This window comes from Zonotrichia leucophrys, chromosome 3, assembly GCF_028769735.1.
Source record: "Zonotrichia leucophrys gambelii isolate GWCS_2022_RI chromosome 3, RI_Zleu_2.0, whole genome shotgun sequence".
Lineage (NCBI taxonomy): Eukaryota > Metazoa > Chordata > Aves > Passeriformes > Passerellidae > Zonotrichia > Zonotrichia leucophrys.
Genome location: NC_088172.1, coordinates 8,109,251 through 8,126,143, shown reverse-complemented (window position 1 = coordinate 8,126,143; position 16,893 = coordinate 8,109,251). Strand labels below are relative to the sequence as shown.

Here is a 16,893-nt window from a genome sequence, read left to right as displayed (position 1 = left end):
TTATTGTCTTGAAAGAGCTGAACTCAGCTAATCAATTATTTCATGGGAAATGGTTACTGTATTTCTGTACTGGTGTAGATGCGTGTGATGCTTTATGAAACACCCAAGTCAGATTTCATGTGTACCAGACATAATCCCTAGGAATTTTCTGAATCATATTTATTTCACTTTGATTTTCTTCACACCATGAACATAAGATAAAAGGATGCATTACTCTAAGGTGGTTAAATCTGGTTGCCTGGGATATTCTGTGAGCATGACATGGATAGAACAGATCATGCATTCATCAGACCCTTGATATTGATTCTTAACTGACTTTCTGCCTGCTGGGAACACCTCCATTCTTAATAATATGGAAAAGGTTTGCTGCACTGCTTGTAAAAGTTTTTATCACCTGTGCTTCTATTACAGTCTCTGAGTGATGGAAAAGAAGAACAAGCACAGAATCTGTCCACAGATTTCAGAAAATGTTTACCATTGTAATTGAAAGATATAAAAAGCAAATTCAGAGTTTAATCCCCTTATTTAAACTAAATATTCTGATGTCCTGTTCAGTTCACATCTTTAACATTTCAGCTCAAAACTACTGTACTAATTTGGTTTTGCCTAAAGAAAATCATTCTGCAGGTTGTCTATCTCTGATACATAAGCAAAAAAATGAGAATTATTAATCTGCCTTCAGATATTGCTGGCATACATGTTTACACCTAAACTATTGACTCTCAAGTCCTTTTATAGCAAATAGAGAGAACTAGGCAGGTTTAAATCATGATTGGGTGAGGATAATCACATCCAAGGACTACCTATTTACTTTAATTATTAAAGAGGACCATGGACTTGTCTACAATCTACCCTGTAGATTGTAGACAAGCTTAGTCAGATGTTTGGTCTGATTTTCCTACCAGAAGATGTATGCATTTCTTCTCTTGCTAGGATTTTGTGATGTTAAAAGTCTTTCTTGGTTCTCATTTGAATTTATTTAGTGATGGTTGGTGCAGTTGATGACTCTTAATGTCTTCAGGACTGAAAAATATATTTTAAAAAGAATTCAACAGAATAAAATCAAATTCAAGCTGAGCCAATCTTGTAATAAAAAGTGAAGAATGCAAAGGGAAAATAAGAGGTAGGAGTGGAAACAGATTTATTCCATTTTAGTAGCAGTAGAAAATTATATCCTTCCCCTTACTCCTCTTTATTTTCTGACTAAGACAAAATCAGGTAGGGACATAATAGAAGCTTACTGGTGTTTCTCAACTTTTTCTTGTTTTACTGTGTTATTGTGAAAATTTTCATAAATAATATCCCATCTAATCTATTTATTTCAGTAGAAAATTTGAGTCTTCCATTAAATTGTTAAAGTAGAAGTCTTAGTAATATGTGTTTGTCAGGTAATTCAGACCCAACTCTCTGGTCTCTCTTGCAAATTTTTTCTCTGGAATTATTTGTAACCTTTTTTATCCTTAAAATGCGAGAAAGTTTCTATTTCTTCCTGTATCCAAGTTAATTGTTTTAAGAACCCCTTAGGTTGCATGTACTCACTTGGAGACCATTGCCTCAGTGGAAGAGAGTCCTTGTGATCAGAGACAGAGGTGACAGTGTCAGATAGTGGACCCAGGGTGGAATTAGGTTCTTCTTGTTAGCCTGTCCTGTGAAATATATTAAATACTAAATTATTTATTGCCAGCAATCATGTTAAAATATGAAGAACTGTAAATATTGCTAGGAAGAAGTACTAAAATACTGTCATGATGTGGTAGAGAATTAGCTCGTTGTAGTTCAGCAGATGCTCTTCTTTGGATCTGATGTATGCAGCCATAGTCAGTGCTTCATGGGACTTTAATTTCTGCTAATTAAGAGTTTACTAGAATGAGGGAAGTGGAAAAATTTTGCCCAGACTGGCAGCTTTGCCCATACTGTTCTACCTGTGTAGTGTATGACAGACATAGGTTTTTGGTTCTTAATACACAGACTGAATCTGTTTTCTCCCACTTAGACCCTTCATCCAAGCAGAAGACTAATCCCTGTGCTCTCAATGCCCTCTTTACTGATGTTGTAGACTTGCAGCAGATTGCAGCTGTTGTACAGCTTTAGGGCAGAGAATGACTGTTAAGGATCAGCAGGCTGATAGCCTGCACACTGTAGGGAAGAGGATGTGCTCTGCATCTTGGCATTTCTGGATGGCTTTTTTTTGCCAGGTATGCATTTGTTTCTGATGCAGTTGCTGTATTTGCTGTGTCTCTTCTGCTGATTTCTGAGAGGACTTCACAGCACTGGTGATGGAAGCCTAGGCTGCTCTGGGCACAGCCCTGCAGATGTAGACAGGACTGCTGAAATAGAATCTTTTCTCAGTAGTTTTGACTATACATCAATGCAAAGACTTCTCTGGATGGAATGCGCTGGATCCCCTGGAAAGTTTTAAATCCTTAGGGGAAATCCCTCCTTTGAAGGGAGCTGTCCTTCCTAAAGGAGTAATGAGCTTGTCCTTCCTTTCAAGATTGCCCACATAGACCACGATCTCTTCCCCTCCTCATTCTTCTCCCCCTTCCCTTCACCTAGCTGAAAGAAACTTCACAGATGAATTTTAACTTAGAATATAAATTGTGGACAGCTACTCTACAAATTGACCAGTTGGGATTTTTTTAACTACCTAATAAAAGACATTTTAATAGCTTTGTTGCTCAGTGTACCACTACATTGTGAGTACTGAACTACACTGAGATTTCTAAAGGCACTGCACTTCAAGAATAATTATTAAGGTTGAGTGCACAGAACCTCCCTGTGAAGGATAACAAAATCACCAATTTTTGAGGGTGGAAGGGACCATCATCTTGAGACCATCAAGTCCAACCCCCTGCTCAAGCAGGGCAGAATCACCTAGCACAGGTTTCTCACAACCATGCTCAGTCTGGTTTTGAAAATCTCCAGGAACTGAGACCTGACAAACCCCTCTGGGTAACCTGGGCCTATGTTTGACCACCCTCACAGTGAAACAGAGTTTCCATGTGTTCAGGTGTAATTTCTTGGGTTTTGATTTGTTCCCTTTGCTATCAAGTGCACTGCTGAGAGAAAATTGGCTCCCTCTTTGTCATCCCCATGTGTTTACAGACAGGTGTTAAGATCTACCTGAGCTGCTTCATCTGCAGCCTTAGGAATCCTGGCTCTCTCAGCCTTTCCTCATGTGAAAGAGAACCCAGCCCTTAATCCTGTTTGTGGCCTTGCACTACACTGCTAGACCTCCTAGTACTGTTTCTCTTCAAAGTATGAATATAATTAGGAAAAAAACGCTCATAATCATGTAGGTCTGCTTCTGATTTGCAGTGCCACTGACCTTTTTGTCATCTCATATCTTTTTCCACTTTCTCCAGCAATCCTGACTTTTCCAGACCTATGATTTAGAAACATAACTAGTCATTGCTGTTTTTCTTTTGCTGACAGGGTGTGGTGTATTTTAATGACTGTCCTTCCACATATGCTTATTTAGCTAGGCCTTTCCTTTTGTCCTTTTTTTCTTAAGTCAATTAAAAACAGCAGATTCACAAACAAACAAAAAATTAATAAAGTGAATACAATTTTTTTTGTAGTGCTAGTCCTGCCTGTGTGTAATCATCATTCACAGATCCATTGTATAGTTTTAGTTCATTAAACTAAAAATTTCTTTGCAAAAATATTACCTGAACTCAAAAAATTTTTTTGATGCTTATTCCTTATTCATATCCCTGGTGATCAGTCTGGGAAATCTTCGAGGTATTTTGCTTAAATAGGTTTCTTAAGGCATTGGGAAGACATTCTGCCTAACCTCAATTAGTTTTAGCTTATTTTTTCTTGCATTCATGATACTATTATCATGTCTAAAGGGTAAAAATAACCCAAAAGCCATAATGACTAAAGTAATGAATGCAATAAACATTGCAAATGTTAAGCCTTCACACTTAAAAATTTTCTCTTAACAATTATTCATTTCCAGACTAATGTAGTGGAAAAATGCATATTCTGCCCAATGGCATTTTCTTTATAATTTCAAACCCCACAAATTTGAGTATTCCGAAAATGAAGAAAAATTGGGTTTCCCGTCTAGAAATAAAAATTAAAAGTACTTCACAGAGATGTCAAAGGACAAAAGTTGTGTACTGACACATCTGTAAAGAAAATTTATGGCAGTCTTTTTAACTTGCGTCTTTTAGCATTAGTCCATCCTATAATGGTCTTTTCACTTCTGGTAATAAGCAGATGCTAGAACTTTTTCATTTTTTGTGTATTTGATTGAAATGTTTGAAATTAAAGAAATTTATATGCGTGCTCAGCAAATAATGTAGTTGATGATGCTATTCACAGGTATAAAAAGTGGATCTCTCTAAAGTGCCTGCATTTTATAACTTCATTTTGTAATAAATTAATGAAATTATCTTTTTGTTGTTCATTTCAGACATAGCACTGTTTTTTCCATCCTTCACTGGAAATTCTTATTTGGAGCTACCTTCTCTGACATCTGTATCTGATACCAGGACTGCATCTGGGCAGGAAACAAGCAATCTGACGACTCTGTACTTGACAGTGAAAACAACTGCTCTAAATGGCACAATTCTTTACAGTGAGTACCAAAGATACTTGAAGCTAAGTATCAGTTTTAGCTCCTTCAGGTCTTTATTAACTTTAGTGTACATCAGCTGGCATTTCCTCTTCAACAGCAAAATGAGTCATTAAAATGCAGCAGAAGCCTTTTGGTATTCTAATGCATGCTGCATTATAAGATTTGGACCATTGTTCCTTGTGTTCCTCTGGAAAGTTCTCTAATTTATGTCTCATTGAGCAAAACATAACTTACAAGAGAAAATGCTGCTTCCTGACAAGAAAGAACACAGTAAGCATATGACTTTAGTTGTAAGTTTTACAGCTTTAAAATACAAATGTTGAAGTTTTGAACAACTTATAGAGAAACAACTTCTCTGTAGTTGGATTGAGTCTCGCTTTTTATAATTGTGATCTTGGTTCCAAATTCTTGATTTATAGAACTATCTTAGGTTCTGCAGTTTTGCCATATTTTGAAGCACTTACTGTGATTTCACACTTCAGAGAATTCCTTTGTGATCCCCAGAGAGTATACGTGCAGACTTGGATGTATGCCTGTTAATACTACATAAAAAAGTTGCTTCTTGCCTGCATATTTCATTCCTCAATATATGGCATAAACTTCTGAGACAGAAGTACACTTTTCACTAGTCAGCAAGAAAAAATAGACTTCTCTGCCAGTTGAGTATTTCATTATATATTTTATCTTGCAATTTCTTGCAAATGGAAAACATGGAAAGTGAGGTGATTTCTTCCCAAGAAGAGCTAGAAAAATATGATTATTTGATAGATTTACTCCACAAAGACAAAATCATTAGGAGCATTTTCAGTTCACTGCAACTTCCTAGAGTTACTCTACACATGAAATGTTGTTGATCTAGCATGAATGATTCTGATTAATTTTTTTTGCATTTATATTAATCTGGTAGTAGTATATGTGAATTCATCTGAACTATGTACATATTTATAAGGCAGGGTTAAAAGTAATATAAGCTTTGTGGCATTATTTAATTATGCCTTTTTTTATTATCTGTACTAGATATTTTTTAGATGTGAAACACTCTAGCCCCAAACTGAAAATTAATATTTACTTCTTTTCAAAATGGCATTTTAAGTCCTTGTATTTTATATCTGGGCTGTTGCTGCAGCTGCCTAAGCTACAGTACTGCAAAATTTGCCAAGAATCATGGGTAATTGGTGATGTTGCAGTTCTTTATATCAAAATGTTTTATACTTGTTAGTTATTTCAATTTCAAGAGGAGTTATTTGCCCTTGAAGAAGAATTCAGTGAAGGTTATTGGAAGTATTTTGAATATATTTGGCATTTAGTGATTTTGTTTGCTTCATCACTGCAGAGTAATTTGGCTCCAGCCAAAGTTAATCTTGCTATCTACACATAAGCCCTGAGTAAGCATCTCTGTGAACCAAAAATCTCAAAGAACTCCAAACCAAAAAGAAAAAAAAGAAGAAGATTCTCTCTGCTATACTCAGGAGTAACTCAGGAGGAAGTGGTGTTTTTGGAAGCTAAAAGAGTCGAGTTTGTTCAGCCTGGAGAAGAGAAGGCTCTGGAGACACCACATTCCAGTCTTTAAGTATTAAATGGGTGCTTATAAGAAATATGGGGCTAAACTTCTTAATTGCCTGTTGTAACAGGACATGGGGTAATGTTTTTAAACCAAAAATCATTAAAAGAGTGTAAATGTAGACTAGATGTAAAGATTTTTTTACAATGAGGAGAGCAAGGTACTGGAATAGACTGCCTAGAGAGGTGGTCAATTCCTCATCCCTGGAATCATCCAAGTCAGGTTTGAGAAGACTCTGAGCAACCTGCTCAGGTTGATGTCCCTGCTCATTGCTAGGGGTGAACTAGGCGACCAATTCATATGACTCTACGTATTTTCTTTTCTAGATAATGTGCTTATTTTGCATCTAACCTAATTAGATATTTAAACCTGATATAACCTGTTCAGCTATTAGTTCATACTGTCTATGGAAAATTGTTAACATGGTATTTTTCAGGTGTTTGGAGAGATTTTGTTACAGCAGTATTTGAGGACTTCACATTCTTTAGAATATAAATGTTTCCACTTTCTGGAATGATAGAATGACATTAGTGGAGAACCCAAACATTTTTTCCTTTCCAGTTATCCATATTGAGACTTCCATGGGCTGTGTCACAGCTCACTTCTTATCCCTCCAAAAAGGAGTCACTGTGGAGCTCTCACCCTAAAATTGAGCTGGGGTAGCTCCAGCAACTTGGGATAATATTTGTATATTTTCTCAGGGTGAAAACTCACCTTTTCTTCACAGGTTCTCAGTACCATGTCATACTTGCATTTTCATTCCCTGTGTTACCGCTAAAATGGAATTTTAACTGATTTGCAATATTCCACTCTTTTAGCGACCAGTAGGGTTTCTTTTAAGGTTAGATTTCTGTTAAGCTAAATAAATAGATAAGTAAATAAGGAAAACTTTGGATCTCTACCTGGCTGTGGAACAGAGACGCAGAAAATAATGGACGACTTATCAGAATTCTTGTAGAATTCTGGTAAGTCATCCATTACTTTCTGCATCTTATTATAAGAATTCTTTTAGAATTCTGACACTGTGTTAAACATTAGATAGATCTTTGCTTTTCATTTCCACTTTAACGATCTCTGCCCCTCCTTCTATAACACCAATTACTTTTCCTTGTTTTTACTCTTTCTTTTTTTGTTCTGTGTGTCCCTGATAATTACATTAATTTCCAAATATTGCAAATGTTTCTTATAATGGTTCGGATCAATATTCTTATTTGGTTTTACATGAATGTAAAATAAAAAATTATATAAATGCATAAATAAAAATCTTTCCAGTGTTTTATGAATGAACTCCATGTGCCTATACAGATAATTGAGAATTTAATTATTTCTGAACACTCTTCTGTCAAATAAATATCCTTTGTGAGTTCCTTCATATGCTTTCTCTGTATTTCCTTCATCCCCACTTCTTCCTCCCCACCCCCACCCCTTCATTTTTTCTCCCCACTCTGTCTTTCAATTTCACTTCTAACTACTACAAAAGAGAAGCTGCTGCTGTCATCTTTTCTGCTTTTAATAGTAATACAATTCCTGCCTTTACTCCACTTTTTTGAAGTTGAGTGACCATCAAACATCCCAGGAAGGAATCATCAGCAGAAAGCCAACTTGAGGCTATTGCACTCACTAGGTACAAGAATCACACACTTCTAAGGGTTAATGTTCTCAACATTTTCAGATTCTGTTAATTGATGCATGTTAGCAATGGTTTAATAATTATGGTTACAATTAGCTTCACACATTCATAAAACAAAAACCTTTCTATTTGTCAAAATAACTTTTTAAAATAGAAAAATCATTACAGTGATCTGCTTCTTTCAGATGTATTTTACTAGAAAATTGTTACACATTTTTGATTAGTTTTTTTAAATTAATCCAACTTCAGATTACACATTTTACAAACACACCTGTTTTTACCAGGTGGTGGTGAGGTTACATCTGTTTTTCTGGCAGATAATTAGTAGACATTTAATTACAGGGAGAAGTCTCAGATGCTACTGATACACAAATGAATTTGAATCAGAAAGTATGCATAAGAAGACTATTTAAGCCAAAATCATAAGGATAATATAAAAGGATTCAAACTTGTATCTGTCTTTACCTAGTACATTAGCCAGTGAAGAACAAAAACGATTTGTGCCTTCTTCACTTTTTCATGTCAACATGCCTTTAAATAAAAAGAACAGAACACTGAAATATCAATGCATTATTTTAATACCTTTTAGCAGTTAGTGCAGTTATAAATGTGCAAATATATATTAGACAAATAAAATAAATATAGAGAATACAGCAAATAAGCCTGCTTATAGGCTAACCAAGAGGCAAAAGATGAGAACCATTACATGTGCTAGGCATGCCACTTTAGTAAATCATACCATACCGTTGTTAAAAAAAATCTTATTTGATGCCTTTATTAGCAAGAATTTTATCAATGGTTAGTTGAAATTAACAAGTAGTAAGGACTTGTAGAGGCTTCCAAAAATAGGTTGTCTGTTAAAAAAAAGGGGGGAAAGAGGATGTCATAAAAGTCTATGTATGATTTATAGAAAATTACTATACATATATCTGTCTTAACACAAAGAAAAATGCATTTACATTGTTAATAATGACATTTTCCCTAATTATTTCAGTATGTATTCAAGAAATACATACATTAAAGAGTGTTAACGGTAAATGGACTAAAACTCTCTGGAATTTTTGCTGCTGTGTTATGTTTAAATTGTTGATAGAATGTGACAATTACATTTGTGCCAATAAAGATTAGCCATCATTGTGAGAAGATTTGTTTGTTGACTACAGAATGCATTCATAAAATTTCTATTCTATTCCTTAATTATTTTATTTGTTAGCATGATTAAATTTCATCAACACGTCAAAGCAAATTGTGATATTTAGCCACAAAGCAAAATAAATTGCTAGCGATCATAAAAACCTGATACAGTTGTAAAGTTTTACTTCATCATTTTCACTTTTAAGAGAGTCAGCATAACGCTGCTCACAATCCCTTCAAGGGTAGATTGTTTAGCTTCTGCTATATATGGTAGCCTATAACTTCTGACAATTGGATTTCAGATCTCACAGCCCATGTTTATAGCATTCCTTAAGGACTGCAGTTCCCTTTTCATAAGTTGGGCTCATAAATTATTTCCTTTTTTCTCAGAAGGTCTGTTCCCCAGATCTTCCCATATTGCCCTTACCCTTAAGAAACTAAATAGAGGCCATTCAGACATTTCAGTTGTAGTCTTTTTGTCTCTTATTTCAGCTCGCATTTTCACATAGAGCATTTCACAGTATCCTTCCTGTGTCAAAATATAGTTTCTTTCTTAATAAAGCTAATCCCATATTTTAATGGGACTTGAAATCTGTCTTTTAGATAAGCAATCATTTAAGCTCAATGGCCATTTGCTTGTTGACATACTGATGTACAAAAATTACCTTCCAGCTCACAGTTTTCTGTGAAAGGATGATTGCTGAGATTCTTTTGCTGGAACCCTCACATAACCTCTACTGAGGTCAAGATGATTTACGCCTAATATCCAACAAGGTTTTTAACTCAGATATTTCCTGATCTCTGTCTCTTCCCAGAACCTGTCTGTTTTGCTTATGACTCGAGCTTTTCCTATGAAGGTAATTTCTATCATATGCCCTAGGTAGTGTATGCTCTTCCACATTGCCAGTAGAAAATTCTGTGACTCCTCATGTTCACTGTAGAAAGATTTAAAGGACTGTCCTTTCAAAGGATTTCATACCACCTAGCAAATAATGTGAAGAATGCTGGTAGTCACCTGTAAGTGTGACTTAAAAGTGCTCCCTAGACTGAAGTTCAAGCAGCAACACTCACTGAAGTTTCAAGAAGTAATGCTGCCTTTGAGAGAGCTGTCCCAGATTTTTTACTTTACTGGTAATAATGAGGACTTTCTTCCAGGTTTTTACTAGTGAGCAATGTGAGTAGACAGACAGAGTCATTGGGAGAGGGGAAACAAGCTGTTCATCTGTAACTTCACTTTTTCAAGACATGTTATATACATGCACATATACATCCACTTCATTCTCTATGAATCAATGTGACTTACAGACCTACTTACTGGTAGAAATTGGAAATGCCAGGAATGGCATGTGCAGGGAGGGGAGAAGACTAGGAAACAAATAGTACAATATATGCATATATCAGTTATATGATGGTTAAAAAGCAGTGCAATAGTGCAATATATTTTGAAAGAGAATTATCAGACTACTGTAGAAGGAAATTGTAAAAGCCAAAGGCATGAAATCCAGTCAAATTAAAATAGCTTTGGAGTTAATTAGGTATTCAGAATACAAAATATATCTAAGCATAAAAGACTTTAGTAGGTCATCAGGATTTGTAACAGACTGAAGAAATGCAATGTTGACTAAAAAGCTGCTCACAGAGAGGGAGTTTACATTGTGAACTGTTTCTGCTAGGAACTATACAAAAGGAAATGATCAGACAGTTGCAAGCACTGTTGTCTCTCTCTGATCTAAATATAGATAATTTTTTGCTCTTTGTTTTGTCCTCCAAAGTAAAGTTGATTTTTTTTTATTACAAATTATTATGTTTTTAAGTCCCAATAATGCCCTTATTCTTTTTACCTTTCTGAATAAAAATAATAAAGGATTTTCTGACCCTGCAGCAGCTCCAGGCCTGGGAGCTCCTACCCAGAGCTGAAACCCAGCCCAGATCCCAGACCCATTCTGGGGGACTCCTGCTCGTGGTTCATGGGCAGAGCCACCCAAACCCAGGCACTCCACAGCTGAGGGTCACCCAAATGTTAGTGTGAGATTTCTCCCTGTCCAACACCCATGCCAGCACCCAGGCCTCCTATTCAGAGGCAGTGGTACATCAAACCATACATGCAGTATTTTCAGTTTCCTGACCCAGTTAGTGAGTCTTTTTTACTTCAGTTAAACATAGTAAAATACAGTTAAATAAACAGATTAACATTTTAACGATTTGTCTTAAAGGTGAATAAAAATTGCAAACAGGAACTGCAAAAATTGCAAACAGGAACTTACCTTTTATGAAAAGTAAATTCAAAGGACAAATTCACCTAATAGCATTTGAAACTGTAGGTGTCAGTCCTTTTTTTTTAGAAGAGCCTTGTATCATTCATCACTTAAATATAAATATTTTGCTGTCATTTTTACAATGTATAATATATTAATTAGTGGAAGTGAACTTAAGCATATTTTTCATTCATATTTTTAATAGTTCAAGTACCAGTATGTATAATGTTCTGTAAATAATTTTTCTTCTCTTCAAGTCTGAAATACATCATTAATTGGGAAAGGTGAATTTTTCATAATCTTTAAATCTATTATAAGAGCTGTCCTCTTATAATTTTTGTTTTCTATCATTTATTTGAAAAGCTGAATGAATGTGAATTTCTTTTTTTATTGTCACCTTCGTTGCCTTAACGATACTGCTGGATATAGAGAGAAGTTCAGTTAATGTAAGATCTCTGTGAGATCGATGCCACTGCAGTGGCAAGTAAATTTTTTCTTTTAGTTATTTTCTTTTACTTTTAACTGTTAGCTAAATACAGAGATTACAGTTTGATTTTTTTCCTCACAGTCACTCAAGAAAGGTCCTGTGTATGGACAGGAGGGTCCCCAAGGCCACATAGGCATCGTGTCTGATGATGGTGTTCCGGTTGTGTGATTTAGTTCTGTGAGGTCCTACACTTCCAGAAGCTTGACTGTCTCTTTTTTGTTTTCAAAGCTGGTGAAAGAAATTTTGGAGAGCAGTTTCTTCACTTGTATCTCGTGGAGGGAAGACCAACAGTTCGCTTAGGCTGTGGAAGCTCTCAGAACATTCTGACTGTGTCCCTGAACCAATCTGTCAGCAGGGGTGTGCTCGTCCCTATCACAGTGAGGTAAGAACTGGGTTACACTAAAAGAGTTTTAGTCATCTACATTGAGCAATAAAATGTAATTTCATTTTTTTTTTTACAATAAAAGGGCAAGTCAAATTGGAAAGCAAATTTGGAAACCTTTTTTTATAAAGTTGAAAATATAATTCAATTTCAATTCTCCTTGATTGAAAATACATTTTAGTTCACACAGATTACTTCAGTCCTTTGGAGAACTTATGAATCATTCAAAGTCTTCAAAGTCCAGATACATTTACAGATTCAGATTATTTCAGTTTGAGAACTGAAACAGTTTAAACATAATTTTTGAAATTACAAATGGGGGTCTCATATTTTATGCTTATGAATTAACGCATTGAATAAATTATATTTGTCATCACATTTTAGTGCTAAATATAAGAATAATCTATTGTTTAAGATAAATTAAAAATGGGCATGCTAACAACATCTTACATTACAGGGTGTACTTGATGATTTTAAAAGCTTTATCCAAACAACTACAATTCTAAAAGTTGTCATATCTACATTTGCCACTGTATGTCAGGGTTATACAAGTGGCTAATCACTGCTGTCACTTTTCATCTTGTACAAATGATAGTTCTGAAAATGGTTCATTTATCATTTTGAGATGGATATTGATATCATGCTTTGGTAATGAATTAATGCTTTTCCAGTCATGGAATTTCATATGTGCAAGCTAGGTAAGAAGTAAAACAGAAATAATATAGAGGTTTTTGTAATGTTTATATTAGTAATGTTAAATAATAGTAAAGTATTCAATCTTTACTTCAGAAATGTTTAGAAATAATTCTGACCCATATAAAGTATCATATTACTGTGATTAGGATCATATTTTTTACATTGTTCAAGTACTCTTAAGTATTAATTGCTGCACCTGAACTGTGAACATTTGTGCTGTGAGGGAATGTAATGCAGAAATTATGAAATTAAAGGAAGCCTTAGCTAGGACTATTTTTGCTGTTATAGGATGGTATGTGAAGGAGACTGCTGCGAAAGTTACCATGAAACATGCATGTTAGACTTCTCAAAATTGCCTTTTACTATCAAAAAAGAAAAATCAAAGCAAAATCTGAATGTTTTTGTGTTTTTCTTCTGAGCTGTTTCTCTGTGATGTAAATGTTGATCAATTCTGAAATGACAGAGGTTTGTTGATCTCATTATATAGAGTAGATTGATAAGGTGAGAAGAGAATGTTCAGCATATCAGCCTATTTTCTTAGATTGTATGCTTAACCCATCTGCCCTACCACTTCTTTTAGAAACAAAATTGTTAGAACGTAAATCCTTTTTTCAATATACAGAAAGCTAATAGGAACTGCCATTTAGGAAACTGTTTCCTTTCTATCTTCTATTTTTGTTCATCCGCAGGTGTCGACATTACTTTTTTTCTACATTTAAAACGGGGTTTTCCTTTTATGTTTAGTATTAACATCTAGTATTAATGGGAAAAAGTCACATAGCATACATTCAAATCTTATTAGCTGGCAGTGTATTTATTTTAGGATTTTTGTACAGATTGTAAAAGCACATAAAATTTACAAAGAAAAGCATATCACTTCCCCTCCTTTTGATCTAGCAGATATTTTTTTCTCTCCATAAATACTTGATAGAGTTATACAGCTCAATACAAATAAACTATTGGAAGTTTGTTTCTTTATCCCAGAGGCTTCTCTTGTATGAGACATTGGTCAGATAATTGTCTGCACTGCCTCAGCTGAGGTAGCATTGTCTTTGCTTCATACATTTAAGCAATTAAAATGCCATACAGATTTCAAAGCCTAATAATATTGTAGCAACAAATGCAGCTAAACAAAAATTTAAAAATTGATTCTAGGTATAGAGTTCAAGTTCACACTGAAAATTTTATTTCCTTCTTTTTCTACCTTAATATTAACACCTCTGTATTTATGGCCTCATTCTTCTTGTTGTTACACTAAAAAATACTATCAGTTCAATTTACACATTTCCTTTGTTTACTAGAATTTTATACTGCTACCTTTGAAACAGTGGCATCCTAAATAACTTGCAAGGTGTGATTGTAGACTGTGACTAGTAGGGATTTACATGAATTTGAGTTTATGGGCTTGGCCTCCAAAATGACTTGTGATTATTCTTGTGAGTCCTTCTAAAATGTAGAGAGAGCAGTATATCCTTCACCAAGCAGCAATAAAATTGTAATCCTTCAGCAGTCATCCTTAACCTCTGTCAAAGGAAAAAGCAAACTTGACAAGGCAGTTGTAGCCTCCCAAGCTCTTGAATTATAAGATATAAAATATGAATCCATGGCAAACTGTTGATTTGTGTTCTCAGAGGCTGTTGGAGATAGATAATTCTATCTGTATGCTTTACCTGCAAAATTGTGTGGGGTTTTTTTCCCTATAGTGCAGAAAAAGAGTCAAAGAGCAGAATAAATGATAATTTTTGTTGCTGTTTCAAAGCTCTCCAACAAGGGAACAAAATATTTGCTACATTTGATTTTGAATTAGTTTGGAAGACAATATTTGACAGTTATTCTGGTTTTGGATGCTACTATGACTGCAGTGGTTAAACACCACAGCTAACACATCCAATATCTATAGAAACAGACTTTCTCCTTTTCAAACTTATTCTTTTTAATCCACATGTGCAAGAAACGAATACATTCCCGTAGTTTAGAGCTATTGCTTTCCTTTAACTGTATGATTAGTTTCCTTAGATATGGCCATTTTCTCAAACCTGATGAAGATTAAATGAGTTTTAAATGTTCAGTCATTGTCTTTATGATACTTGTGAAATGGCAGCTTTATAGAAGAAAGTCAATAAAGCCCTGATTACTTACTTTTTTTGCCTTGCCTAAAGAAAATAGAAACCTGTTTCAATGCAGTTTCATTTGTGTTTCTATTTCTGTTTATTTTATGATGATTTGATTACTGGTTTGAAAATGTGCATTCATTTGAGTGTAATTTTTTATGATTTCATGATTGAGAATGTATTGGTCTTTTCAGTTAAAGCTTTGAGCACATACTTGAAATGTAGTTTGGATTGGTTTTATGGATTTGTTCTTTAAAGTTATTCAACGAACATTAATCCAAACACATTTCATTCCATGAGTAGGTTCTGAAATGCATTTGCCTGATGTAAAATTTGCTCTACTTTGTGGTTAAAGTGATATTACTGTCATGGGGGAAAATGATGTTTCTTCAATTCAGTGGTTGAAAGAAAGTAAATTTAACAAAGAGATTGAAATACTCAGGTCATCAGGATTTTGATTCATCTAGATAGTAAGGTGGATTGGCACTTTTGGAATATGGGTACTGATATTTTTTAGACGTCTTAGATTCTTGTCTCTAAATGATATTTTTTGTGTGTTCTGCACAGTGATGTGATACAGCGGGTCCTTTTCCGTTTAGGAGATTCCAAGCAAGCATTAATTAAAATCTTCCCTGTATGTGACAGCATCACTCTTCAATCTTATGTACCTGCAGAACTTTCAGAATTTTACTCTGGAATTTAAGGAACATAGTGCCCATCCCCACAGAGCTATATCATGTTATTATGTACATTTACGTTTCATGTATCTTCCAAGTGAACATATTGAAAGCAGTTGTTTCCAGTTTTCTGTCACACTTTAATCAGTAGTATGGATGTGAGCATTTACTCATGGCTGAGAAGGGCACCTTTAGCTGTCCTTAAAAGGGTTTATTTGTTAAATACATTTTCCAGTTAATTTGGCCAAGTATCACCTAGACCATGCAGTGTACAGAAGCTGCTGAAGTTTATTATTTGGTCTTCCAGCTTCAAAAGCAGATGGCACGTTCTGAACTGTGAAAGTCCTCAGCATGTTTTTGTACCTCCACATGGAAACTTTGGCAAGGTGTAATGTATTAAGTACTGGTTACATGATTATATTATCAGCGTCCATTATTTCCCCACTTCTACTTCCTCCCTTTCCACAGAAGAAAGAAAATCGGTGCTTGAACTATTCTACAAAGTTTTTTCATGCATGTGCATTCTGAAAATGTGTTTCTAAAAAAATATGTAAATCACAATCCATATGATATATTGTCTCATTTTCAGTCATGTTGTTTACCTATTTCATTTCATTATTTCAGAGATATATAAGTTTTCATATTAGTGCATATTTTTATTGTTATTTGCAGGTGTTGGGTATCCTGCATAGTGTGAAAGTATTACTTAAAATTAAATTAAATCAATAAACCACAAAAACCCCCCCATACTCAATTATCTGATGTCTTGCTATTGCTTCCAATATTATGGGTTACCTAGAAATATAGGATATTTTTTTGATGATTTGGAAACATCTGAGCAGCAGGTTTTGTATCTCAACAAGTACATAATGTAGCCTACATAGTGTAGCAAGTACATAGTGTAGCCTAAATTCATACATGCCGTACTGATTTCCAACATAATTAATCATGTTATGAATGAGAAATGGAAAGGTGATTTGCTAAATGACAACTACGTGCAATATCCCTGTCATTTTATCACTCCTCATCCTTTCCAAATTATTTGAAGATTAACAGTGAAAGTAGTCCTGGATAGATAAAAATTTAAAATTTCTTTTTAGAATTGTATTTTATTTTATGAATTTATAATATTGTTAAGGAAATGGCATTTAGATGTGGTTTTAAAAGGGAATATTTTACACACTCTATATCTTAATTTTGAATTTTAAGTCTGCATGTAGATAATTATACCTATGTTGTGGTGCATCGAACTGGAAATGCTGTAGGATATTAATCAATTCTGAAGAAAATTTGCAATTACTTCTAGAAGGGCATATATACAACTGCATTAATTAATGTTTACTGCATTTTCTATAGCAATCGAAAATTTCAT

General features: G+C 34.5%; 1 protein-coding gene across 1 annotated transcript in view; it reads left to right on the top strand.

Annotated features, from left to right (window-relative positions):
- Positions 1–16,893, top strand: part of EYS (eyes shut homolog) — a 704,733-nt gene that overhangs the window by 556,513 nt on the left and 131,327 nt on the right. The window contains exons 37-38 of the mRNA XM_064707313.1: positions 4,424–4,588; positions 11,884–12,037. Coding sequence (XP_064563383.1) covers positions 4,424–4,588; positions 11,884–12,037 — 319 coding nt within the window. The remainder of the gene's footprint in view (positions 1–4,423; positions 4,589–11,883; positions 12,038–16,893) is intronic.